Genomic DNA, 26,647 nt, shown 5'->3' with positions numbered 1-26,647 from the left:
CTGTTTCATGGCTGTGAAATATCCCAAACTCACCTCCAGAGAAAGGAAAGATCAAAGAAAAGGGCAATTCAAAAAAGGATCTTGTTTTTCTTTCTCATGCATATGAGAGAGAGAGAGAGAGAGAGAGAGAGAGAGAGAGAGAGAGAGAAAGAGAGAGAGAACTTAAAATGGAGGCTGTAGTTACTCCAGCCCCACCCTTCAGAGAACTGGGGTAACTATGGTAACTGTTTGGGAACGGTCTTTGGGTTTGGAAGGTTTAAATTCTAGAACTGTTGGTTGGATTTGCAGTAAGTCTCAGGAGGGAGACCCGTGAACTTCAAGAGCCCAACGGTTCTGTCTCTGGGGAGTTAGCAACCTTTTCAGAAAAAAAAAAAATCCTAGCTAATTGCTAGGGAGAGAGGGGAGAGGGCCCTGTGTTACCTTGTATCCCTGGAAATTTGTCTTTCTAGTTTTCCCCTTATTTTCCTTTAAAAAAAAAAAAAACAAAAAAAATTGTTTACATCTGCGCGTGCATGCACGTGTCTGTGTGTGTGTGTGTCTGTCTGTGTGTGTGTCTGTGTGTGTGTTTGTGTCTGTGTGTGTGTGTGTTTGTGTCTGTGTGTGTGTGTGTCTCTGTGTGTGTCTGTGTGTGTGTGTGTCTGTGTGTGTGTGTCTGTGTGTGTGTCTGTGTGTGTGTGTGTGTCTGTGTGTGTGTGTGTTTGTGTGTGTGTGTGTGTGTGTGTGTGTGTGTATGTGCTTGACAGTGTAAATGTGGAGGTTGGAGGGCAACTTAGGAGAGTCAGTTCTCTCCTTCCACTGTGGGGGTCTTGGGGATGAATTCAGCTCCTAAGGTCTGTCACTTTACCAAGGATGCCAGCCAGCCAGACCTTGCCTCTTTGTTTGTTTGTTTTGTTTTGTGTTTTTTTTCCCTCTGTGTAACAGCACTGGCTGTCCTGGAACTCACTCACTCTGTAGACCAGGCTGATCTTGAACTCACAGAGATTCGCCTGGCTCTGCCTCTAGAATGCTGGGTGCCCTTCATATAGTATTCAAGGCAAAAGATACTTTGGGGATCCATGGATAAAACTGAGTGCGACTGTCATTTCTTCTTTGTGCATACATAACTTTTCAGGGTAATGAAATGGGACAATTTTCTCAAAATGAGCGATCTTGTTAACGAGTCAAGGAAGAACCTGTCTGCGATTAAACTTTCCCACCTTCCTCTAAAGCAAGCAATGGTTGTCTCAGCTTGGGGTGGGGGTGTGGAAGAGGGAGGAAGTGTGTGGCTATCACATGTGCTTACCTTTCTTGTAGTTTCCGGAGTTTCTCAGGGTCTGTCTTTATATCTGTGGCCCCCTTTTCATCCATGACAGCAGAGACTCTCAAGGTGGCCTCATGATCATTTTGATTCGGAAAATCAGACACTGCAAAGAAGGTAAACGGTATGTTTTCTTGCAGGGACCCAGGCATGTAGAAGTGGCCTTGTAAATGTCTTCTTGCAGAAGAACTGGGAGAATTCCCCAAGGTCACGCCACTTTGAGGGTTTGGTAGATCTCCTGCCAATAGTGGAGGCTCCTGAGCTTGGCTGATTGAAGCCGTCTCCTCTGCTCCCCCGATGTCATCACTATGGTTTTCAGCAGTGGCCAGCGAATTCCTATTTCTGATTGGTGAGAGTGGCCGGCGTACGTTGAACCTTAGGTTTTCCTCCATATCTGAACTGGGGACTAGAAGAGACGACATGGACAAGCTTGCTGGGATATCATCTATGAGAGGAGAATGCAGCAGTGACCCATGAGTGTTGTAAGACGTACTCAAGGACGATCTGGGAGCTGTGGGTCTCCCAGAGGGTAAGCAGTCGAACGAATTCCTAGAACCACTTAAGTAATTTTGCCAGTCTCTCCCATAATGGTGAACTGTAGGCCTATCTTCCATAGGACAGTCGCTGGCTCCATCTTCGGCGCTGTCTCGGATGACGTCAATAGATTTGGCGTCCCCTGAAGGAGTAGTCATGGCGTCTTCTTGGTCTCCACTGGGGTTCTCTTCCTCCAACTCCCCATGTAGCCTGCTAGCTTGAAGCATCCTTTGCTCAGCAGAAGGCGGCTTTGCTGCTGGCTCCATGGTTCTGCTTTTTCCTGGAGATCCAGGACTGGCCTCGCCCCATCTCGCAAAATTTCCTCTGAGATTTTCAGCGTTTTCCTCAACATTTCTATTTTGAGTGGCTGATGTCCCAAGAAATCGGCTTCTCTTATGGCTGGGCGGAGACCGCATCCTAACAAGCAGAAGCTCCTCCTCCATGTGGGTTTCTTCTTCCGTGTCATAGTCTTCTTGTTCATTGTTTAATGATAAAGCTGAGTAAAAATCTTCATCTTGGAACCTGAATGGCACCCTTCTTGGTCCCACCACCATGGTGGGTAGGAGTGGAGGTCCCAAGGGCTCATTTGGCACTTGGGAACCGTTCATCGGCTGGAAGGTCTGTGAGAGGGCAGCGTGGGGCTCGTTCTGAGGTCGCACACTTGGATCTCCTTTTCTCTGTCTCTCGAGGGACTTCCCAGCTGTTCTCACGAGCTCTGAGGACGAGGCTAAGTTTCTGCTCTCTCGAGCTGGTCTCTTTAGCTTGGTCTCATTTGCACACATAAGGTTGTCTTGTTGGATGACTGGATCTGTGTTGAGAAGAGACAGATTCTATTAAAGGTATATAGAAATATGTAGACAGATTCTATTAAAGGTATATAGAAATATGTAGACAGATTCTATTAAAGGTATATAGAAATATGTAGACTATGCCAAGCATGATCGTCTACCAAAGGCAACCACAACAGGAAAAGCCCTGGAAAAATCTATGCAGAGCCAGGGCAGGAGGTACAGAAGCCTGGGAGGAAAACCTTGTGGTAGGTTTCTCTTTACTGCCTCTGGGTTTTCCTTTCTGAGGCTCACACCTGCAGTACTTATACCTGAGTTCACGTGTATGTGGATTCACACCTGCGGCACTCACGCCTGTGAGTTCACGTGTGTGGGTTCACACCTGCAGCCCTCACGCCTGTGAGTTCATGTGTGTGTGGATTCACACCTGCAGCACTCACGCCTGTGAGTTCACGTGTGTGTGGATTCACACCTGCAGCACTCACACCTGTGAGTTCACGTGTGTGTGTGGATTCACACCTTCAGCACTCACGCCTGTGAGTTCACGTGTGTGTGGGTTCACACCTGTGAGTTCACATGTGTGTGGGTTCGCACCTGCAGCACTCACGCCTGTGAGTTCACGTGTGTGTGGGTTCACACCTGTGAGTTCACGTGTGGGGGGGTTTACATCTGTGGCATGTGGAATGTGGTTCAGGAGAAGGGGTAACCATGAAGTCACAGATTGTGCAGGAGCATCAGGAAGACTGGTCCAGCTCCAGCCAGCTCGGCCCAGGGGAGCTGACCTTCTCTGTATTTAGCAAAAAGGAAAACCAGCAGTGTGGGAGTGACTTACATAAATCCCACTGGTCCTTCCTCATCCAAATCAACCCCACAAATAATATTTATGACACCCCCATTTCACAGCTTTTCAAACACTCTGGGAGACAGGGAAGAAGGCTCTCAAAGCTAGTGCCTGGGTATGTGATAATTGTGATCAAATTCACTATTTAGTGTAAATAAAAGTTATAAATCTCCCAACAATTAGTATCTCTTCTTTGCCATTGGCCTCTAGAACATCTGACTGTCACGGAATCCCTGCCTTTGGAGTCCAGGGTGTGAGGAGATGGAGAGAGAAGGGATTGGTGAAGGAAGGGTCCAGCGAATCCGTTTTTATGGGCGAGATACTGACTCACACCTAGCTCTGGCTGTGGAACACTTGACTCACGAGCATGAGACCCGAGCTGGATCACAAGAACTCAAGTAGAATTGCCAGGGGCGGTGGCACTCACCTGTAATCCCAGCACTGGGGGTGGGATGGATTTAGGGGGAGAGAGACAAGAGGATCCCTGGGGCTCACTGGTTAACCCCACTAGCCTAACTGGTGAGCTCTAGGCCTTTGAGAAACCCTGTGTCTCAAGGGAGTTGGGTCATGTTCCCAACAATGGCACCCGATGTTGTCCTCTGGCCTACACACACACACACACACACACACACACACACCCCATACACAGACCCTCCTCCACATATCCTTGCATACAGGCAAACACACACCCATTAGTCGCTTTGTTTAATACTTGTTATTATTTAATAAGCGCTTCTTACCAAGTGTGCTGACTGATCAAACCATGCAGCCAATCTGCTCAGGAGATAGACACTGCAAGCACACCAAGTTCCAACAGAGGGTACCGAGGTTAGGGGGAGGTCACATGACTTGCCCAAGTGACGTGATATAGGTAGTGAGCATTTGAACCAAGGCCTGCTAAGCCTGCATTCTTTACCACTATCCCTGGCAATGCCCTAAAAACCTTCCCCAGGCTTTGCAACTTACACACACACACACACACACACACACACACACACACACACACACAAACCGAGGATCAATGAGATCTATTGGGATGCACGCATGTGGTTAAGGGTTTTCCACCCCATGTGGGTAAAAAATTGAAAGTGCTTTTGAGATTCCACTTCTTCTTACGCCGTGCTGGCACAGCTAACCCCCTCTGTGTCCCTCTCTGCTCCTCGGCAGATCTGATGAAGCTCTACTGTCCTTATCGCTCAGGTCGCCTGTTGAGTGGCCAGGATGCCACGGGGCCCCAAAGGTTCTTGATAACAGCTCTGCTGGGGGAAATGCAAATCCGTTGAGCAGCCGGCTTGGTTGAGGCAAAGTCAATACTGCTTTAATTGAGGTGCCTCGCAGGGAGCCAGCTCGCCTCTCTAATGTCCTGATACTCTGTAAGCTTCTCTTATTGTTAGCTGCGTGGGACACTCAGCGACACAGTGCGAATCTTTACTCATCAGCCCTTCCAGAAATCAGTTAAACTGTCCTACTGGGCCCCTCGTGGGGTTTATAAACCCCAGCAAGAGATGTGTCAACAATTCAAGGACGCTCTAAGCATTTGGCTGTGTCTGAACACAAGTAGAGCTCGGATACCCAATCTGCTAGGCACGGGGTTGATCCATGTTTGGGGAACTAATGCCGTCTATGGTACAGCCAACTGAATTCTGGTGCAAGCATACGTGCTTGTGTGTGTGTGCGCGCGCGCGCGTGTGTGTAGGCCCGAGGACAGCTTTAGGTGCTGTCCATGTTTTTGTGGGTTTTTTTTTTTTTTGAGGCAGAGTCTCTCACTTGCCCTGGAGTTCACCAGGTAGGTTAGGTGGTCAGTGAGCTCCCGTGGATAAGCCCCGGGGTTAACAGTATATGCCACCACATCTTCCCCGCCCCCCATGTGTTCTTGGGATTGAACTCAGGTCACATAGTTGCAAACGCTTTCCAACTGACACCCCCACATCCTGTGGGATCCAATTGATCATTTCACATTTTGAATTTGAGAAGGACCTCCAAAATTAGCAAACAGTGCAGAGCCCGAGCCTCCTCTCTCTGAACATGCCCATGGAGTGAAGAGCCGACTCAGCCCAGTCTTGTGATGGGGGAAACTCACAGCAACCCTGAGATCATTTCACGGACGCTGCTGAGCTGTCATGGTGTGACATGGGTCCCTGGGGCAGAAGTGTCAACTATGCGCTGTGTTGAAGGTCCTGAGGCTGCCTCAGACACTCCTCGTCACAATCTCCTTCATCTTTTTTTTTTTTTTTTTTTTTTTTTTTTTTTTTTTTTTGGTTTTTCGAGACAGGGTTTCTCTGTGGCTTTGGAGCCTGTCCTGGAACTAGCTCTGTAGACCAGGCTGGTCTCGAACTCACAGAGATCCGCCTACCTCTGCCTCCCGAGTGCTGGGATTAAAGGCGTGCGCCACCATCACCCGGCCTCCTTCATCTTTGAAATTCAACCAGAGCTGCACATAAGTGTGCGCGTGTGTGTGTGTGCGTGTGTGTGTGTGCCTGTGTGTTTTCCCTAAAGGTGTCAGACTGTGCCATTATATATTTATGCTATTTTAACCCTTTTGTGTGTGTGTGAGTGTGTGTGTGTGTGAGTGTGTCGCATGTGTATATATCAAAGAGGGAGCAGACTTCAGTAGCTGTGGGCCGAGAATACTCAGTTGGTATGCCAGGGATGTGCTATTCATAGCCCTGGCCTCAGCCTCCTAGCTGCTGGATGCTTCTCAGAGGTCCTGCCTTGGCTCCAGCTGTGAACTGAGTGCCTGCTGCCTCCAGGAGGTCCAGGTTCATTGAAGTGAGACTGGAGGGAGTGTTGGGCCTAGGACTCTGCCTTTGGTCTTAAACTTCCCTGTGGGCGGCATCAGTGCTGCCCTGAATTCTAATGATATGCCTTTTACTTTTTCCTTTCCCCTTTGGGTTATAAATGTGGTCCTTGCCTATTGGAGAAAACTCAGGAACCATAGAAAATGAAGTGATCCAAGGCTCCCATAACCAGAAGCCCAGCTGGACATCACTCAGGCGCTGGACTTTGGGGATGGGCTGCAGATTCAAAAGCCCCAGGTTACCTTCCCCCTGCAGTCGCACTGCGGCTCAGGGTTTGGACATGGAGTAAAGTACTTGAGATGGAAACACGTGTGTTGTGGTTTACCACAGGCCTCAAAGCTCATTTTGTATTTCTCTTCTCATCAACACCAGCTTCCTGAAGACGTGAACTTGTAACCCTCATCTGGGGGCATTGTAGAAAAAGCAAAGGTGGCTCACTGTTGTGCATCAAGTGTGTGTCCTGCGTCCTGCTCTCTTTCCTTAAATATCTTGTTGTTGCTAGTTTTCAAGAATACTATCATATAATTACAGGGAAAGGGCACACTGCATGAATATGTCATAATGCCTTCAACTTTTCTTCTCCTGCTGTGTGTATACGCATATGCTGGATGTGTGTGTGTGTGTGTTACATGGGGACATGTATGTATTGTGGTAGTTTGAATGTATTTGGCCCCCATACTCTCATATGGAGTGGCACTCTTAGGAGGTGTGGTTTTGTTGGCATGGGTGTGATCTTGTTGGAGGATGTGTGTTACTGTGGGGTGGACTTTGAGGCTTCATGTACTCAGGATACCACCCAGTGTGTTAGATGACTTCCTGTTGCCTACAAGATGTAGCACTCGCTGCTCCAGCACCACCTCTGCCTGCATGCTGTCATGCTCCCTGCCATGATGATAATTGTCTGAACCTCTGAAACTTTAAGCGAGCCCCCTCAATAAGTGCGTCTATAAGAATTGCCATGGTCATGGTATCTCTTCACAGCAATAATAAACCCTAAGACACACAGATATATGGACATATATGGATATATGTAAACTGTGGCAATATATGCACATCTCTATCTATATCTTTTTGTGTATGTGTGTGCGCACATGTGCTGAGTGTGCATGTATGTGGAACCGAGAGGTTGATGTTCGGTATCTTCCTCAGTTGGCTCTCAGCCTTATTTATAAAAACAGGGTCTCTGGTGGTTAAATGAGAATGGCCTCCGTAGGCTCGCATATCTGAATGCTTGGTTCCCAGTTGGGGGACTATTTAGGAAGGACTAGGAGGTGTGGCTCTGTTGGAGAGGTGTGTCACTCCAGGCCCACTCTCTCTTTTCCTGCCCTGTGCTGCTGGATAAGATGCTGCTCTCAGCCCCTGCTCCAGCACTCTGCCTACCTGCCTGCTGCCACGCTCCCCACCACGACAGTCATGGACTCACCCTCCAAAACTGTAAGCAAGGCCCTGAGTAAATGCTTTCTTTATCCATGGAGCCATCTCTCCAGTCCCCGAATGCTTTCTTTTATAAGTTTCCATGCTCATGCTGGCTCATCACAGCAAAAGAACAGTAAGTAACCGGGATCTCATTGATTCAGCTAGACTAGGGACCTGGTTTCTGCCATCCCCCCCTTCTACTCCCCCCACCCGCAGCACTGAGATCACAGATTGATGCTTCTACACCTAGATTTACATACACACACACACACACACACACACACGCGCGCGCGCGGGTGCACACATGCACACATACACATTTTCTTTTCTTGTTTTGAGACTGTACCACAGATCGGATCACACTGTGGTGAACAGCCTTGCTCACTAATCTTTGACAACATGTTGTTGTTATTATTATTATTATTACAGATTGATGACATGAGGATAGAATTGCCAGGTTGGAAGGTATGAACCTTCCAGAGGCTCTTGACACGTGTTGCCAAGTTCCTTTGCCAACAGTTTTCTCCACACTGCCCTAGGACAGGAAAGCATCTCTGTCATAGCAGGGTCACAAGCCATCTGGGTCACCAGCATCTGTGCCCAGGAAGGCTTAGTATTGCTTCCCTGCCAGTATTAACTCTCATTCTAGGGCCCCAGCCAGTCTGGTGGGCTGCATTTAACCCACAGGTGAACTTATTTGTCGAGGTTGTTCTTACATGAAGTTTACAGTGGACCATGTGAAACTGTCCGCTATGCCCCTCCCCATTTTCATTATGTGTTCACGAGGGGATTTTTTAAAAACTTGATTTCTCAGAGATTCTGTGTAGTATCTGATCACACCTGTCCCAAACCCCGCCCCAAGGTGGCTCAACTCACTGGCTTCACACTCCAGTTTATGTAAGAACGTGAGAAAGGGAACTAGGGGGACACCATAACTGAGGATTGATAAGAAACCTCGCTATCACAGAAAGCTGGAACAAATCCCCTGTGGACCCCACATTAAGGAAGACTCACTCTGGGTGTGGGCGGAGGTTTGTATAAACTCTATGCTTCATGCACAGACAACCACATGTTTCAAATCTATCTTAAAGTTGGCTGACATTGACAATGGCCATGGGGAGAGGGCAGGTAGAGCTAGCGGTCACTGTCTGTCCTCTAGATGGGCCTCCTGTGTGCTCGACACCTGTCTGTTTCATTTCACATCGTCACTCTAACAATGCGGTAAAGTAGGCTTCATCACCCTGATTTTAAGATGAGAGAGCGGAGTTTGGAGGGGCTACGTGAGCACCCAGGACCCCAGTGTTAGGAGGACGGGGCGGGGGGGGGACTTAGAGTTTTAGACTGTCCATTTGCTCTAGGGCATATGCCCTTCCCTCCTGAAGGCCCTCTCACTGGGCCCCTGGGGACGTGTCACCTTTCCAGGCTCATCTGTACTCTGGTTGCTCCTAGTACCAAGTCATCCAAGCATCCCTAGGTTCTTCTATAAGTGTTCATCACCATGTTTAAATGCATCTCATGTAAATAGGAAGGCTGCTGTATTTGGTCAATAAGAAGGTGGAATGCTCATGATTTTTCTCATGGAAGGGGGACACCGCTGCCGGAGTGGGTGGCAGGGTCAGCTGACTGCGTGGTATGGGCCTTTGATGCCAGCTCAGGCCTAAAATTCAGAGAGGAAGGCTCCACTTAGCTACTGCTTTGAAATGAAGCCGACTTTCATTTTAAAGCTATTTCTTTCACATTAAAAGATCTGGCTGCGGTGGTTGCCCTGGATCACAAGCGGAAAGCTCCTCTAGGAAGGTGATCAGCCTGCCACCCACGGACATCAGTCTTCGCCTCCCGATGGATGCGTGGGCAGGACAGCCAGGTGGGACCTCCCCAGAACTGCGGACTGGGTATGCGCCTCCCCCCAGCCCTGAGTCCACTCAGAACCATGCTGTCTTTCTTATGGCGTAATGGGAGAAAAAAAAAAGATGGACTCCTCCCACTCCTTTTCCCACCGGCCTCTCTCGGAGAAAATAATTAGATGCTATTTTATTAGACAGTTTACTTTTTGAACCTTTCAAGGATTTCATTTAAAGGCAACTCTCTAGCAGAGATGGCTGGAAGTCACGGACATCCACAGGGTTCTAGCACGGACCGAGATGGCAGCCACAGGCCTTACCTGCTCCCAGGAGTGCCGGCGCCTTTGCTGACAGGTGCGGCTTCTGTCTGCTCCTCTCCCCAGATGTTCTCGGGCTGTGCATTTCCGGGCTGACCGTCAGTCTCCCCAGGTTTGGCCTCCTCTTCCTGGATAAAATCTTTGGTGCCTGTGCTGCTGAAAGGTGCAAAAGCTGTTCAATAACTAGGTCTGTTTTTAATAGGAAAACACTTTCTATATAAAAATAATCATCGAGGAAGATAGAAGGTGGTGTGTATGTGGGGGTGGGGAGTTAAAAGCGGAGAGCCAAGAGGCCAGAGAAGACAGGGGCTTGAACTCTAGCTTGACCCCTTTCTAGTCATGAAGGTTGGGCACATCTCTCCAAGCCTCAGTTGTCCTACCCACAAGATGGAAACAGTATGGCTACTTCGCAAGGCTTCACAAGCACCTCGATTCCTAGGGGTGAGGGTGGGGTGGGAGTGGAGTGGAGGTGGGGTGGGGCAAGGGCTCTTTTACCGTTAAAAACTTATGTATGAGTATGTGTTTTTGTGGCACCCATGGAGGCCAGAAGAAGGTGCCAGGTGCCCCGGAACGGATGGTTGTGAGTCACTTGATGTGGCTGCTGGGAATCGAACTTGTGTCCTCTGGGAGATGATCAAGTGCTCCTAAAGCTGAGCCGTCTCTCTGGCCCTGCTTGCCTTTTGCTGTAGATCCTCCCTCCCTATCCACAGGTGATGCTGCTGCTAAGTAGGCTCTCAGGGTACACAACGTGATGCTCCCCCAGTACTCATAGTGTACGAATCAGAACATATTTTGTACCTGTGTACCTCTATCCACGGGTTGTATATTAGCATCAAACACGGCCTGTAAGAAGGTCCCAGGGACGTAGAGACGTCTTTTTCCTTGCACATGGCCACCCACCTCCATGGAAGACAGTAACCACCGTGCACCAGTTTCCAGCGAGCCCCGTCTCATAATTCTCGTTAGGAACCAGGCTTCTAATTGGCATGGATAGTGCCGAGTTTCTTCGCATGTATCAGGCATCAGTGCCCGTGGATGTGGGCAGAGTTTCTTATTTTTCGAGCATCTCTACAAGTTACTGGGTTCGCATGACAGTTAAATCACATCGACGCTATACCTCCAGAAGATCTCATTCCCCTTTGGAAGATTCAGACATTCCACACAGTCAGCACAGGGCTGAGGCTGGGACAAACCCCTCTAGTGTGTGAGAACCCAGGCTTTCTTGGCACATGAAGAAAACTGGCTTTACGTTCCTGAGTATAGTCTGTGGTTATGTGAATAGTTTCCACCCAGACTCAGGAAGACATGAAGTTCTCTCTGGCATCCTGTGAAACTCGGTTTAATCCAGGGAGCAAGCTAACTTACTTCTTACTGGCCCCAGGAGAAGGTGGCAGTGGGACCTGGGTTTTAGGACAGAGGGCCGTGCCCCTTGGGGAACTCACTGGAAGAAGAGCTGATGGTGGCACAGGTCAGCTTAGGGCAAATTGAAGCTGTGGCTGGAGCCAGAAGGGAAGTAGAAGCTCTCTAGAAATGAGAATGTGTCCCTTGAAGAGCGTGGGGTGTGTTAAGACATGATTTCCCTAAGCGGGGCAGGGGAGGATGGCGGGAGGGAGAATCTGTGCCTGTGGTGGATTTTCTCTGCACCCAGAGTTGCACTGATTGAAGCCAGAGGACCCTGTCACCAGAGGCCTCGTCTCTCTTCTCAGCCTTCAGGGACCACCTCCCAGCTCATACAGGCAGGAACTGTATATTTTTTTAAAAACAAACTTATTTAAGATTGTATTTATTATTGTGTGTGCGTGCCTGTGTGTGTGTGTGGGGGGGGGTATGTGTGCAGTGGGCATGTGTGTGTGTGTGTGTGAGGGGGGGTATGCGTGCAGTGGGCATGTGTGTGTGTGTGGGGGGGTATGTGTGCAGTGGGCATGTGGAGGTCAGAGGGCAACTTCATGCAATCAGCCCTCTCCTTCTTTTTCCACCTTTTCGTGGGTTTGGGGTATTGAACTCACACTGTCAGGTTCCAACGCGAGCATTTTACCCACTGAGCCATCTCTCCAGACTGAGGAAGAGACAGAAATGAAAGAAGGGGAAGGCCTGGGGCTCACGCCAAGTCCAGTAAGTTAGGACTTGGTCCAATGCTCTTAGAGAGATTTCACTCTGATCGTCAGCAGGAGAGTCAGCCCTCTGCCATAAGCCGGGAGGTTGAATGTCACAGCCCTGACACCCACTCTGCCTCCGTCCACATCGATACAGGGAGAGAGCGTCCTCCCACAGGGCTTTTGCTCCCCAGGCAGCACCAACCCGACAATCCCAGGTCTGGTTTTATGTCTACAGGCGCTTCCACTCCAGAGCCCTTAAATAAGTCATCTCTAATATTTAAATATTGCAGACTTCCTTAATTTTCTCTTCTCTTTCAGTAGACTGCAAATTCCTTAAGGAAGCCAATCTCTGAGCCAGCCTGCATGCTGCTCACTGCTGTCCAGGACTAATGATAATTGCCTAGAAAGGATTGGCAGGGCTTAAGATGACTCAGCCCAAAACTATGGGGAACTTCAAATTTAGAATTAATTTTAAAATTGAAGCACTCATGTGATCTAAAAGTCATTCTTGGTGTTTGGAAATCTGCTTTCTTTATTCAAGGCGCCAGGTTGCGCACATGGTTTCTCAAGCTATTACTATTTTTTCTCGAATTCTCAGTAAACTAAAGTAATGAAGCTGAGTATCTGGGGCTGGAGAGATGGTTCAGTGGTTAAGGGTACCAACTGCTCTTGCAGAGGACCCAGGTCTGGCTTCCAGCACCTTCTCTACCCTGGCTTCCCCCACGGAACCTCACAACCATGTCTAACTCCAGTTCCAGGGATCGACACCCTCTTCCAAACCCTTGTGGGTACATGCACACACATCATGTCAGGAAACTCTGACACACGTGCACATGTACATGCATGTACACACACATGTAAACATACTGAACATCTAGAGATTGTTTTACCAGGCCTATTGGTGGAAAACCCACCACTGTTTGTAGAGTCAGAACCCACCCACCCCCTTTGGCAATTTGACCCTCAGGTTCTGCAGCTGTAAAATGGGATTTGTCTTCTTTTGTTAGGTCACCGTAACAATTAGCAATACTATTCATACATGGGCTGATCAGGTATCTGGTGCCTATTGGCTATTAAAACTGGCAGGTGCTTCATTCACAGAGCATATAGTACCACTAATAGTAGAAAACTGGGAGTCATTTCCCCAAGAACACTGAAACTCTTGGCTACTGAGCTTTCGCGTGTGAATAATTTATTTAGCAATTCGTGTTTCTTGTTCTTGCTCCTCTTGTTGGTTCTTTCCCACAAGCCTTCTTTTAAAAAAATAAAAATCCAAAAGGCAAACAGAAACTCCTTTTATTATAATTTGTTCAACAAATACCTCTGCGTCTCGGCTATAGGATAATTTGAGGGTTCACAGGGATGAGTAAGTCATTCCAGTCACCACGAGCTTCGTGGCTATGATCTAATATGGCTGCACCCTAGACCTCTGACTTACAGTGCCCTTGAGATTCAGAAGAAAGCAAATTCATGGGAGATGTTTTCTCTGCCACATGTACAGTCACAAAGGAGGTGACCTCAACGACACGGTTTATAGACATAGATGTAAGAGTTCCAGGTGCCATGTAGACCAGGTTCTTAAACCTTTCATCTGTTTGAACAGTCTTCTGGGGTCTCCCTATGATGGGACCTTAGCATGGCAGAGTCATATATTAATCATGAAGGAAATCTAAGCCCTAGCTCTCCTGGGAGACAGGCCGTTCACCTGGTGGCAAAGAGGAGAGTTTGTTTTCCAGGTAACTGCGAATCCAGTCTGCCAGTGGATCTAGGGAAGCACATAGTTTGTTCTGGACAGCACACGGCCCCTGTCTTCTTCCAGTACCAAACAGCTGTTTTGATAAAAGGCATCTGCCTCCGTTCTTTTGATACAGCCATGGAACTGTCATTGGTAACAGTTCAGAATTAGATCAGGAAAGGTTTAAAAAAAAAGTGGAAGTCTCATAGTTATACAGGACACTGACAACTGGGAACCAAGTCCACCCAGCTGTCAATATCGGGTTCAAGCGCATTATAACTGCCCCTTTTCTCATGTCACCTGCTATGTATACAGACACAGTGCTTGACAGGCACACAGAATATGCAAACAGAGGAAAATATATCCCTGAGCCGCTCTCTCCCCACTACTACCTTGACTGCCATCCCTGGTGCCCGAGAGGGGCCAGGATTCTGCCACGAGCTGCCTCTCAGGAAGCTTCTTCTTCCCTTTGGGCCATGGGCAGAATTACAGCTTTGCAGCCAGAGCCAGTGTTGCCTCGGTTTAATAGGCAGCTTTCTATACAGCATAAATAATAGGTCGTGTCTATTTGCCTGTTTGAGTGTGCTACAAGTGTATGTTGTCTTACATACCCAGAGGAGATCTTAATTAAAGCCTAATTATGCACCATAAATATGTTTTATTTTGGAAGTCAGGAGGTGGGAGTTTTCGATTTTAGGAAATGCAGGCAGGAGAGGGAACTGCAAATACCAACTGCGCCCTCTAATCCGCCCTCCTCGCCCACGGTACTGGCTGGATCTCTCTGTCTCAGAGTGTGTGCTTTCAGAGCCACGGGCCTGGTGTTGCCCTTGTCACCGGCCACGGCTATGGTCAGACCCACAAGAGCCTGCTGGGTTTGTGATCGTCATGTCCCAAGCAGTGTACGACACAAGAGTTCAGAAATCAGAGGCATCTCCAGAGATGACGGGATTTTATTGATCATTCGTTCCTTTATGGCTAGGAGCCGCTCATCTCCAAGGGGGGTGCCAGTCCTGTCTCCTCTTCCTGCTCCCTGACACCTCCTGGTGTTGATCTGGCCCTGCTCCTGTCCTCCTGCTTTCTGCTGTCCCCCTTCTCCCTGACTCTTCTGTGCCGTGTGCCTTGGCAGGGGTGACTTACCACATGAGGTAAATTTTACTGGGCCTTCTGGGGCCGGGTAGGCACAGCACAGGGGTCTCAGCTGGAGTCGGTTGGGAGACCGGGAAATAGCAGAGGGATACTGGAGACCCAGGCAAGGGGCTTGACGAGGCTGATGGCGGGCTGGTGAGGGAGGGCAAGACAACAGGCGGGAGGGCAGGGGAAGAAGGGCCCTGGGCCCTTTGGGAGACGGGTGGAATTAGCGGCAGGAGGAGGCAGCAGCAGCTGGCATTGGGCGGCAGGACGGGGGAGAAAGCAAAGACGGAGCAGTAAGGGGAATATTCAACACAGAACAGGGGGTGCTCGCTGCTGTCACCTGCACAAAAGAGAAAGAGCAATCAGGAAGCAGCCTTCACGGGAAGAGGACATTTAAAAAAGTCTGTGAATGAATAAAAACTCCCCCAAAAAAGGTTCTCTTGGGGATGGGGATGGGAGTGTTGTGTCTGCGTGCCGTAGGTGTGAGTGGACTTGGCTCCTGCCCAGGAGGCATCTTGCTCAGGTCTGAATCAACAGCAGTGAGCTACTCAAAGTGGCATCACCTTCAAACTGTCTTCCAGGCAATAGCTTCATGCAGCCCTGGCAGATGCAGGCAAGTGCTTCCCAGGCCAGCGCCTCAGAATGTCCTGAGGTAGCCGTGTGGAAGCTTCGGCCGTGTTCTTATCGCCCACAGCCAGCCTAACGAGCTGTTCTGGCAGCAACAGATGGTTGTCTGCAGGGTCTCCCTTCCAGCAAGTTCTCTCCCTCCGGTTTTCCAGCTGCCCCCCTGGTAGGAGGTTGCAGATATGCCCTAACCTGGCCTTTCTACTGTGGAGGGTAAGCTGGGGAAAGGAGAAAGAAACAGAGAGATCCTGGTGGGCTCAAGGGGACAGAGAGGAACCCAGAGCATGGAGTGAAGGCAGGTGGGCCAGAGAGGCGTTCAAGGGAAATTAATGACTCGTTGATTAACCTTTCACTCTGACTGCCAACCTCCCCGGAGGCAGAGTGTGTACGCCTGATGGAGTCAGCATTCCGAGTGACTCCCTCACGCCTGCCACCAGCCAGGTCACCTTGAATCCAAGGCTTAGAGTCTCTGAACCTGTTTCCTCATCTATAGTCTGAGGCAGATGGTTTCTGAGATCTGTAGCCTTGCTCCTCCCTAGAGCAGGACTTAGAAATACAGTCGCAACTCACCCAAACCCATGGGGTCAGAAGTTGTAAGTTTTAGCATTTGGAAAGTAAGCCTGGGGGAGGATGCCTAAACCTCGGCCCTGAGACACCTCTGTGCACACTGCTCAGAACAGTACTGAACCCCACCCCCAGATTCCAGTGCTCTAGGGTTTGGATTGGAGCCCCTACAGGTTAAGAGTTTAGGGTTTAGAATGATGCTCCTGGGAGGCAGAGCCTTGTGGGAGGTCCTTAGGTCATTGGAAATATGTTCTCAAAGAGAGATGATAGGACCTTGGCCCCTCCTCTTTTGCTTCCTGACCATGAGGCAGCCCTTTGTCCCAACAGCTACTCCTGCTGTGATGTGTGACTTCACTGAAGGCCCCAAAGCAGGTCATATAATCTTGGGCTGGAACCTCTAAAACTATCAGCCAAATGGATTTTGCAAACTTAAAAAAAAATCTATTTAGTGTGAGTCTGTGGGGGCGGGGAGAATGTGTGTATGTGTGTGTATGTGTGTGTATGTGTAGGAGAGACAGAGAGAGAAAGAGAGAGAGAGAGAGAGAGAGAGAGAGACAGAGACAGAGACAGAGAGAGAGAAAGAGAAGGTCAGAGGACAACTTGGAGGAATCAGTTCTCTCCTTCCACCATGTGGGTCCTCGGGATTGAACTCAGGTCACCAGGCTTGGTGACAAGTGCTCTTACCCCCACTGAACCATCTCATCAGCCCCACAAGTAAATATTTTAGAAGTCAGCTCCCTCAGGTATTCCATCACAATGACGGGAAGCTAAGAGTTGGGACCTTGGAGAAGCATCTCCACAGTGACCGGAGAGCTCAACAGTGTTGTGAAATGCCGCAGCTAAAATCAGTTCCGATTCTAAACTGAATGGTGAAAACTGCGACCATCTGAAACATCACCTACGGGGGGTGGGGTCTCAATCCAGTGGACGCTCAAGAGTGTCCTGCTAGACAGGATCCACGTACACATTGCCTATCAAAAGGTCTGGTGGAGCGGTCTGTAATTCTCTCGGTTTTCTCTATGCGTGGTTATCTTCTGGTCTTCCTTTAGCTGTCCTCTGTCTCTGCTGTTCTTGCAAATTTCATTACCACTTGCTCCCTGAAGGTCCTTGGGGTCCTTCTGGCAGTGGACAGAGCTCTCATTACACGCAGACATCCAGAGGCTTCCTGGCCTTTCCACCTAGCTGCCCAACGTTTCCCTGAGGTGTAGCTAACACCCAGGGACTTAACCCTCCTCTCTTTGCTAAAGTAGGCAATACTGCAACTTCACCTTACGGATGAGGATGCCGAGTTCAGGGAGGTTGTCAGCTTAACATTTGTAAGGCTCCAAAGCAGAGCTGGCATTTTGAGCCATGACGTCATATAATCACCAATAATAGGCTGAAAATTATGATGCTTTCTATAAAGCCAGGAGGATTCATTTATATTGTTTTTGTTTTTTCTGGCTGGGATAGACAGCTTGGAAAGTCATCGGGCGTCAGCTGGACTTGCTGAGAAACCCATTAACCGTGGCCTTTCTGAGAAAATCGTCAAGCGCATTTACTTGCAAGGCAAATGATGAAGATTTAGGATCTGCCCTGAGACTCATCTTCCACACTGCTCTTTGAATAAACATTTCCTAATCCAAAGGCAACCACAGCTATTTCGGACTTTTATCTTTTAAAACCTGAATTCACTGCTTTCGCTGAGTTTTACAAGAACAGGCCTTTGAGATAAGCCGTGATAAGGCCACCGGGGTCTTGCTCCTCCTACCAATCTGAGCCTGGTAATAACTACACATCACACTTAATAATAAGTGCGGAGCATTTCCGAACACTTGGCTTTGTTGTAAAGGGCAGGATTTTGGAAGCAGGCTCCCAGGACTGCATCCAGATCCACTTTCCTGGAACCTAACTGGAGGAGGCTCTGCTTGAGCGCCAGGTGAAAGCGGCAGGAGAGGAGGCTGCGAAGGCCTGGCTCTGGGGTAGAGAGCCGCAGGACTCCAGGCGCCATGACCCTCATCACAGTGACCTCTGGATGCCTTTCTGTGTCCTGGGAAGGAGACACAACTCCTTTCCCAGCCAGGCTGGGAGCAAACAGGTCTTAAAACCCCAGTGTCCTTCCGCGTGGAGCCTGCACCCTGTGCTTCCTGCTGGGGTCTGCTGACTGCTCCGGGTCTCATGGAATTCCAAACCGCTATGCAACCCTGCCAGGCTTATTTCCCATCCTACGCCAGAGTTCACCTTGAAGATCTGTTGAATCCATTGCATGTCAGACCCGGCTGTGTCTTGACGTGCTGCCTAAACTTTCCATGTCTTCTGAGAGGTAATCACTATCTCTGGCTGGGGAAGCCATGTCTGATTAGCTGGCTTTTCTTATTGGTGTTCAGGTGTACATGAGAGATTAACGTTTTTCTTTCAGACTTACCTATTTTTATGTGTATGTGTGTTTTGCCTGCATGTACATATGTGCACCATGCGCATGCCTGCTGCCTAGAGAGGCCAGAAGATGGCATTGGAGCTCTGGGACTGGAGAGTTATGGATGGTTGTGAACCACAGTACAGGTACTGGCTTTGGAACCCAGGTCCTCTGCAAGAGTAACATGTGCTTTAACCACCGAGCCGCCTCTCCAGGTCCCTGAGAGTGTCTGAGCATAAACCTCTAATTTTTGTGAAGAAAATAAGTGTGGACAGGGAGGAGAGGGCAAGCTATAGGCACAGAAATTCAAGTCTTCGAGCCTGTTCTCCCTACCATAGACTCGCCTGAGCTTATCCCGCAATCTACTGCGTGGGTCTGCACTGCTCGACAGCTGAGCACATGCGTATCGCTGAGTCTACATTTTTATCCAGCAGACAGATCCTGTTGTTATCTCTGGTCCCCCCACCCCCCATTTCACAGGTGACAAAACCGAGGACAGAGAAATTCCTTGCCAAAAGACACACAGCTAGTAAGAAACGGGGCCCAGGTGAGAATCCAAGCCTTGGGTCTCCAAAGCACTGTCCCCTAAGCTGCAGTTGCCACCATCCCGAGAGGGCTGAAGAGGAATACTGGGGTCAGCTTGTCCACAAACAGCTGTGTGGAGCACCGAGCTCAACCCTGTGACCTCCCCCGGACAGACAGACTGTGCGGAGCAGTAGGAGCGTCGGAAATCCCGGCGAGGAATTGATGTCTACAGAGTGGGCCTAGGTTCTCGGCCGTGCCCGGGTTTCCAGCTGACACCAGTGAGGCCCTGACACAGGCTGTCTGCACACAGAGTTAGGGTAGAGCAAGTCCCGCTCTCAAGCACATTTTTCACCTGGGAAAGGCTGGTGTAACACGACATCAAGGAAGGCTAACCCGGGAGGCAGATGTCCCAAAGGGGGTTCACCCTGTCTCCAGCTTCTGTCTTGCTTAAGTCTCATGTGGAAGTTAGTTTCACTGACATAATGTCAATTTTGGCTCACCCCAGAATCTTGAGAAATATGAAGCAGGACACTGGATGCAGCTCGTGAGTTAGATCAGTGTCCAGATAATTCAGCTACCAAATCCTCTTTTCTGTCATAGCAAGTATTTATCTGCATTAAACTGTGTTCTGTGACCATCCTCAGCTCCCAAGTTTTCCTCAACAGACTCAGCTCAAATCCGAAGGCTTTTACTTTGCTAATCAGGAACTGAAAGAGTCAACACTCCCTAAACCAGTGGTTCCTATCTCTCCAGTGACTGGTTTTTATCTAACTTTCTTCTTGAGACAAGGACTTACTGTAACCCAGGCTGGCTTTGAACTCCTGACCCTCCAGCTTTAGCCTCCTGAGTTCTGAGGTTACAGATGTGTTTGCTGCAGCTGGTCTTAGCTTCTCCGCTGCTGTTCCTCCCTTCTAACCTCGGGCATGGTAGGCAAACACTGTGGCTGGGGCTATACTCAGCTTGCTGTGCCCTCTCAGCCTCCTCAGCACTGATATCAACCTCCAGGACCACTGTGCTGACTGGGCAGCCGCCCCATCCAGCTCCTAGCTCTATGGGTCTTGAGTGCTACCTGGAACATAACAGGATGATAAAGATAGTGGCTGGAAAATGTGTTTTGCTACAAATCCCATCTCCTGTGTGCTGAAAAAGCCACCTTCCTGCCAACATGAATCTCTTGCCTAAACCTTGGTGCTCTTCAACGTGATAATTCTTCAACGTGATAATTCTTCAAGTTTGATGTTTTATAGAATGGAAAGTGAATCCATTCCCTGTTTGTCATTGTTTCGAGTTCCTCACGGAGCTTGCTCAGTCTGAAAAACATCTGTATTGTTTTTCAGACAAACTGAGCCATAAAGAGGACCTCAGAGGTTCATTTTGAGGACTCTTCTCCATGGCTGATGGAACATCAGCTACCAGGTTTTAGTGAGAAGGCTAAATATCACATCAAAAGGACGGAGTTGCGTGATTTGTGCTTACCCTCAGTGCACAGCGATCAGAACCCAGCCTCAACTCATCATAGTGCTTGCTGGGTGACCTCACCTATTCTATTCTGGCCTTAACATAGTTGGATTACAAGCCCAATCCCTACTAGAAGTCTTTCAAACACTCCCCCACCCCCTGCCACCATGATGAAAGGAGGAGCAGAAGCTGGCGCTTTGCCAGAGAGGACAACAGTTTAGAAGTCAATTTGGTCTTGACTTTATTAACAAGAGAATGTGGGTGGTTAATCTGAGTGAAAGGTGCCGTTTTCTGAAAATGTATTCCCATGGAACCAGATGATTGGTTGCATGACAGCGGCTATTTAGGGTTAGGGAGAAGCTGCGATTGGGGTTTCAACAAATCACTTGGTGCTTGCTGTTTATGAATTCTTCAGCAGTCAGTCTGGCTCCTTTCCCAGGAGGCGGGCCTTCTGCCTAGCTACCCCCATGTATGTGTGGTTCCCAGAGGACACGGGTTTGTCCCACAGATGTGGGCTTTGATGGGACGGACTGAGCCTGAGGCATTCTAAACTTTCTGTCTATGTTCCCTTCTTGCTGGATACAATGAATCTCTCCTGCCCAAGAAGAAGCCTGTCTTAGCTTCAAAGGCAACCTGAGAGTGAGTTATTTACCAATCACACAAAGGGGGATTTATCAAGTTCTCCCTGAGAGGACTTCCCCGGGACTGGAGGACTTTATTACTCTCCTCTCAGCTGTAAATTATGTCACTCAGATGCTTTTGAAAGCTCCTCTTGGCTGAGTCATAAAACTTGATACTTGGGGCCAAACACCTTTATCTACCCCTCCTCAGAACTGTGACCAAGATGAAAAGGCGGCATTTGTTAGGAGTGGCACAGGAAGTGGAGAATTGGGCCTGAAGATATGGAGGCATATTATACTGTGAGATTCATTTTGCCACTTGCACAGGGTCATTGGCCTTCTAGACCTAAACTGGCTGCTTGGCAAGCCCTAGGGTCAGTCAGTTCCACCTGCCCATCGTGATCATTAAGGCTGGGATATTGGATTGGATTTCACTAAGGAAGCTACTCACCTGAGGAGGGTTTGCTGGGGCTCACTTTCTCTGGCTTCTTTGGAGTCATGGTACTTTTGTGTTTCTGCTTGACTGAAGTTTGGTCGATGGCTGGAAGTATGGGCTCACACTTAGCCGTAGGTAGTTTGGTAGATGATCTGGGTTCACTTAGAGAGTCCTCCTCACTGGAACTCTGCGGGAAATGGAAGAAGTGTGAGTCTCAGAGGCGTCACCTTCGCTAAGCACAGAGACAGGAGAGGCAGTGGGGCCTCCAGCGCAGCTCAGAGCCTCTTGTTGGGTTTTATCACTGAGCGCCATCTGTGGGCAGGGAGATTTCGATGGTCAGGGAGGACCAGCTTCGACATAACGCAACATATCCAAGAGACTGCACTTCTGAGCCTATTGTGGGGTATTCATGACAAGAATACGTTTCTGACCCTTAAGTAATTTGATGACCAATAAACAGCGCATGCTTAAAGCTGCAGCAAAAGGAGGCGCTTTTAATGTGTTTGCTGTTTGAGATTTGAAGTCTTTGGAGGATGGGTGAAGGAAAATGTCCCCTTATGCTAATTCATGTGCTTGACAATGAAAAGGAAATTTAGATCATGTAGTTCGGACTGATCGAGTCAGATCTCAGTTTCAATATTCTAAATTATTGCACAAGAGGGATAAATCTCCTAAGAAGTCCCCTCCTCTCTGTCTTCTAAAAAAGCAGGCAGTATAAATCCACACGAAGACAAGTCACAGTTCCTACAGTGTCAGAGCATCTCAACCCAGGCGAACAGACGCGATAAAAATTATCCAAGCATTCAACGGTTTCACACTTTGCCAGACTTTTCCCTATCGAAGAAATGATGCAAACAATATAAATGACAGTCAAGACCCTGCCTCCAAGTGTGATTTAAGTACAGCCTTGTGACTTCAGGTCCTGGCTCTGGCATGTTTTGCGAGGCCATTCCTTCTGCCAAGCAAAATCCTAAGGGCTTTTCCTACCTTTGGGTCTCAGGAGGGTCTCCTGCATGGCACATTAGCCCAGCATGAGAAACCTCTCTGAAGGTGCGGTCTTTTACAGGGAGGGAATGCCAAATTAACAGCCCTGGCACCGCCCCAACTGTCGCAGTCCGTATTGATCTTGCTCCTCTTTCTTGCTGACAGTTGTGGCATTTTCATTTCAGCGGCTCCTGACTCAGGAAAATTCGCTGAATAGCTTTGAATTATTGGGTGCAACATAAGACAAATGGAACTCTTAAGAAAAAAAAAAAGATCTCCACTTGACAGTCTTCCGGGCAGAAGTCTATATATCCACAGGTGGACAGACCATTATTTTCCATGAGGACAAATCTTATTTTTAAATTTAGGTTTCGGCTAAAGCTTTCAAACAAATAATTATTGTCACTCCATCTGTTTTCGGAAAACAGACCACCCGCAGATAAAGGGACAGACAGAGGAGGAGACAATGGGTCTCCTTTCTACTCTCAGTTCTGGGGCTTAATAGAAATCTTTGAAAAGGATTCTAAAATGTCAAAGATGAATCATGAGGTCATTTCTGAGCATGAGATGAGCGCTCTATTCTCAGCAAAGTGGGTGTTTGGCAAACTTGAATTCTGATGTTGGAGGCTGTGGTTATGATTGGGTGAGGGAAGCTGGAGTCATGGGTTTAGATTCCCACAAGAGTAGCAGGGAGCCCGGGACAGACTTTCTTCCCTCAAACAGCCTGTGAGCTGAAGAGTCTGCTCACAGGAGGCCTTGTACTTTAGGTCATACATCTCCGGCCTGCAGCAAAGCGCCCATGACTCCAGCTAAGACTCCCGGATCTGCCCCCATTATCCTCAGCCAGGCTGCAATGCCTCGCTTGCCCCAGGCACAGGGACTTGGGAGGACATGGCAAAGGGCTCTCTTTATTGGGTGGCTATTCAGCTTGTTCACCCACCATTCTTTAGAAGCACAGAAGAGCTGCGACCAAGTTTGACCAATTAACCTGTCAAAGAGGACCATGCCCCTGGGAGCGGAGTACATCCGTCTCTGGCTTCTGATCATCTTTACTACCAGGTGGACATCCTTCTCAGCAGTCCAGAAACCAGCGCCTGGAGGGGGTGTTTTTTGTTGATTGAAAATAGAAGGGTGAAATGTCAAATTGAAAATTGAAAATAGCAGGCCTGCGGTACTCCTGGGTGTGACAACAGGCCTTTCCCTCTCGTCTCAATGAGCAATCTCAAACCTGTCACTTCAGCATTTAAATTTTTACTTTATTTTTTAATCTTTTTGGTCTTTGCTATGTTCCCTCAGACCCTTAGCTACTTTCACCTGGCTCCTGTCATGAAAACCCACTTGCCGTCACGTGGGCAAGGATCATCCTTCCAGAGAGAGTGTGAGAGTCTATATGAATTCATTCTGGCGTTAATGTATGGCATTTAAAACTCAAACGTGAGTCTTCTGGGCAGCGGGTGTGGTTCCTACAGTTAGGAACCACCGACGCGGGGTAGGTTTATTGTAGCTTGTTGGTTATTATTATTCTGTCATTCTTCAGACGCCCTCCTCTGTGAACAACAGCACAGCATTCCGTGTTTCCTGATGACCGATGAGGTGAGACGCAGTGCGTACACCACTTCCTATGTCACTGCATTCCCGCCCCGGCGTCCTGTGTACACTTAGGATGACACTGCATTCCCGCCCCCTCCTGTGTACACTTAGGATGACACTGCATTCCCGCCCCGGCGTCCTGTGTACACTTAGGATGACACTGCATTCCCGCCCCCTCCTGTGTACACTTAGGATGACACTGCATTCCCGCCCCGGCGTCCTGTGTACACTTAGGATGACACTGCATTCCCGTCCCCTCCTGTGTACACTTAGGATGACACTGCATTCCCGCCCCCTCCTGTGTACACTTAGGATGACACTGCATTCCCGCCCCCTCCTGTGTACACTTAGGATGACACTGCATTCCCGCCCCCTCCTGTGTACACTTAGGATGACACTGCATTCCCGCCCCGGCGTCCTGTGTACACTTAGGATGACACTGCATTCCCGCCCCCTCCTGCGTACACTTAGGATGACACTGCATTCCCGCCCCGGCGTCCTGTGTACACTTAGGATGACACTGCATTCCCGCCCTGGCCTCCTGTGTACACTTAGGATGACACTGCATTCCCGCCCCGGCGTCCTGTGTACACTTAGGATGACACTGCATTCCCGCCCCCTCCTGTGTACACTTAGGATGACACTGCATTCCCGCCCCCTCCTGTGTACACTTAGGATGACACTGCATTCCCGCCCCGGCGTCCTGTGTACACTTAGGATGACACTGCATTCCCGCCCCGGCGTCCTGTGTACACTTAGGATGACACTGCATTCCCGCCCCGGCGTCCTGCGTACACTTAGGATGACACTGCATTCCCGTCCCCTCCTGTGTACACTTAGGATGACACTGCATTCCCGCCCCGGCGTCCTGTGTACACTTAGGATGACACTGCATTCCCGCCCCCTCCTGTGTACACTTAGGATGACACTGCATTCCCGCCCCGGCGTCCTGTGTACACTTAGGATGACACTGCATTCCCGCCCCCTCCTGTGTACACTTAGGATGACACTGCATTCCCGCCCCCTCCTGTGTACACTTAGGATGACACTGCATTCCCGTCCCCTCCTGTGTACACTTAGGATGACACTGCATTCCCGTCCCCTCCTGTGTACACTTAGGATGACACTGCATTCCCGTCCCCTCCTGTGTACACTTAGGATGACACTGCATTCCCGTCCTGGCCTCCTGTGTACACTTAGGATGACACTGCATTCCCGTCCTGGCCTCCTGTGTACACTTAGGATGACACTGCATTCCCGCCCCGGCGTCCTGCGTACACTTAGGATGACACTGCATTCCCGCCCCGGCGTCCTGTGTACACTTAGGATGACACTGCATTCCCGCCCCCTCCTGCGTACACTTCCGATGACACTGCATTCCCGCCCCCTCCTGTGTACACTTAGGATGACACTGCATTCCCGCCCCCTCCTGTGTACACTTAGGATGACACTGCATTCCCGCCCCCTCCTGTGTACACTTAGGATGACACTGCATTCCCGCCCCCTCCTGTGTACACTTAGGATGACACTGCATTCCCGCCCCCTCCTGTGTACACTTAGGATGACACTGCATTCCCGCCCCCTCCTGTGTACACTTAGGATGACACTGCATTCCCGCCCCCTCCTGTGTACACTTAGGATGACACTGCATTCCCGCCCCCTCCTGTGTACACTTAGGATGACACTGCATTCCCGCCCCGGCGTCCTGTGTACACTTAGGATGACACTGCATTCCCGTCCTGGCCTCCTGTGTCAGCTCATGTGCTTTGTCACTCACTTCCTGCCACTCACTTTAAAATTAGCGAGCTACTGGATGTTTGTCTCCACAGTGAAACCCAAGCCAAACGTCCCAGTGCAAGCGACCCTATCGGACGGATGCCTCCCAATCCAGGATGTGTGACGGGTGTGTGTGTGTGTGTGTCGTCCACAGACCATAGAATGTATGATGATAGTCATGCTAGCCAGCTGAGATTCATGCAATCTTAAAATATGGTTTAAGTTTTTTTTCCAGATAGCACAGCTCTAATGGCAAATATTTAGCAATGTCTGGAGATTCATCGGATCAACCCTAATGATTTTTTTTTAATGTCAAGTGGAGTTCAGAACTGTCTTTTCCTGTTATAATCTTGAAATTTACAGTTTCCATTTCTTCTCCATATGCTCCGAAGTTGAAATGTCACATGACAGTGGAAGCAGCTGCATTCTTTGGGAAGCAGAAAACCAGCTCTGTGTTTCAAAGCCAAAGTTCCAACAGTGAAGAGGCTAAACAACAAGCAAGAAAGCAAACTAAAGCGCAGCCTCTATGAGTGCAGTCTAATACAAGGAACGTGATATGGGTCCTAATGAAGCTGTCTTAACTAAAAATGATTGACAAGACTATATTTTTCTGAAGTATTAATTGTGGATTTTAGGTTTTCCAAGGACTCCCCAATTTGCTCTTCTGGCATCGTGCATAATAAAGTAGACCATAGGAGATCACACCAGTACATTCTAAACTCCAGAGCAGTGGCTCCACACCTGTGAGTCGTGACCCCTTGGGGTCACATATCCTGCACGTCGGATATTTACATTATGATTCACAACAGCAGTAAAATTACAGTTATGATGTCGCAATGGAAATAATTTTAGGGTTGGGGGTCACCACAACATGAGGAACT

General features: G+C 49.0%; 1 protein-coding gene across 2 annotated transcripts in view; it reads right to left on the bottom strand.

The window, feature by feature from the left end:
* Window positions 1-26,647, bottom strand: part of Marchf10 (membrane associated ring-CH-type finger 10) — a 98,684-nt gene that overhangs the window by 27,070 nt on the left and 44,967 nt on the right. The window contains exons 5-7 of one of the 2 annotated variants that reach the window (XM_075942158.1): window positions 21,432-21,603; window positions 9,836-9,985; window positions 1,283-2,639 (exon numbers count right to left, since the gene is read on the bottom strand). In XM_075942158.1, coding sequence (XP_075798273.1) covers window positions 1,283-2,639; window positions 9,836-9,985; window positions 21,432-21,603 — 1,679 coding nt within the window. Of the gene's footprint in view, window positions 1-1,282; window positions 2,640-9,835; window positions 9,986-14,755; window positions 15,135-21,431; window positions 21,604-26,647 lie in introns of those variants that run through there. The other variant, XM_075942159.1, reaches the window with a different exon arrangement.

Source organism: Microtus pennsylvanicus, chromosome 11, assembly GCF_037038515.1.
Source record: "Microtus pennsylvanicus isolate mMicPen1 chromosome 11, mMicPen1.hap1, whole genome shotgun sequence".
Lineage (NCBI taxonomy): Eukaryota > Metazoa > Chordata > Mammalia > Rodentia > Cricetidae > Microtus > Microtus pennsylvanicus.
The sequence above is the reverse complement of the archived record's forward strand: the minus strand, read 5'-3'. Positions and strand labels throughout refer to the sequence as shown.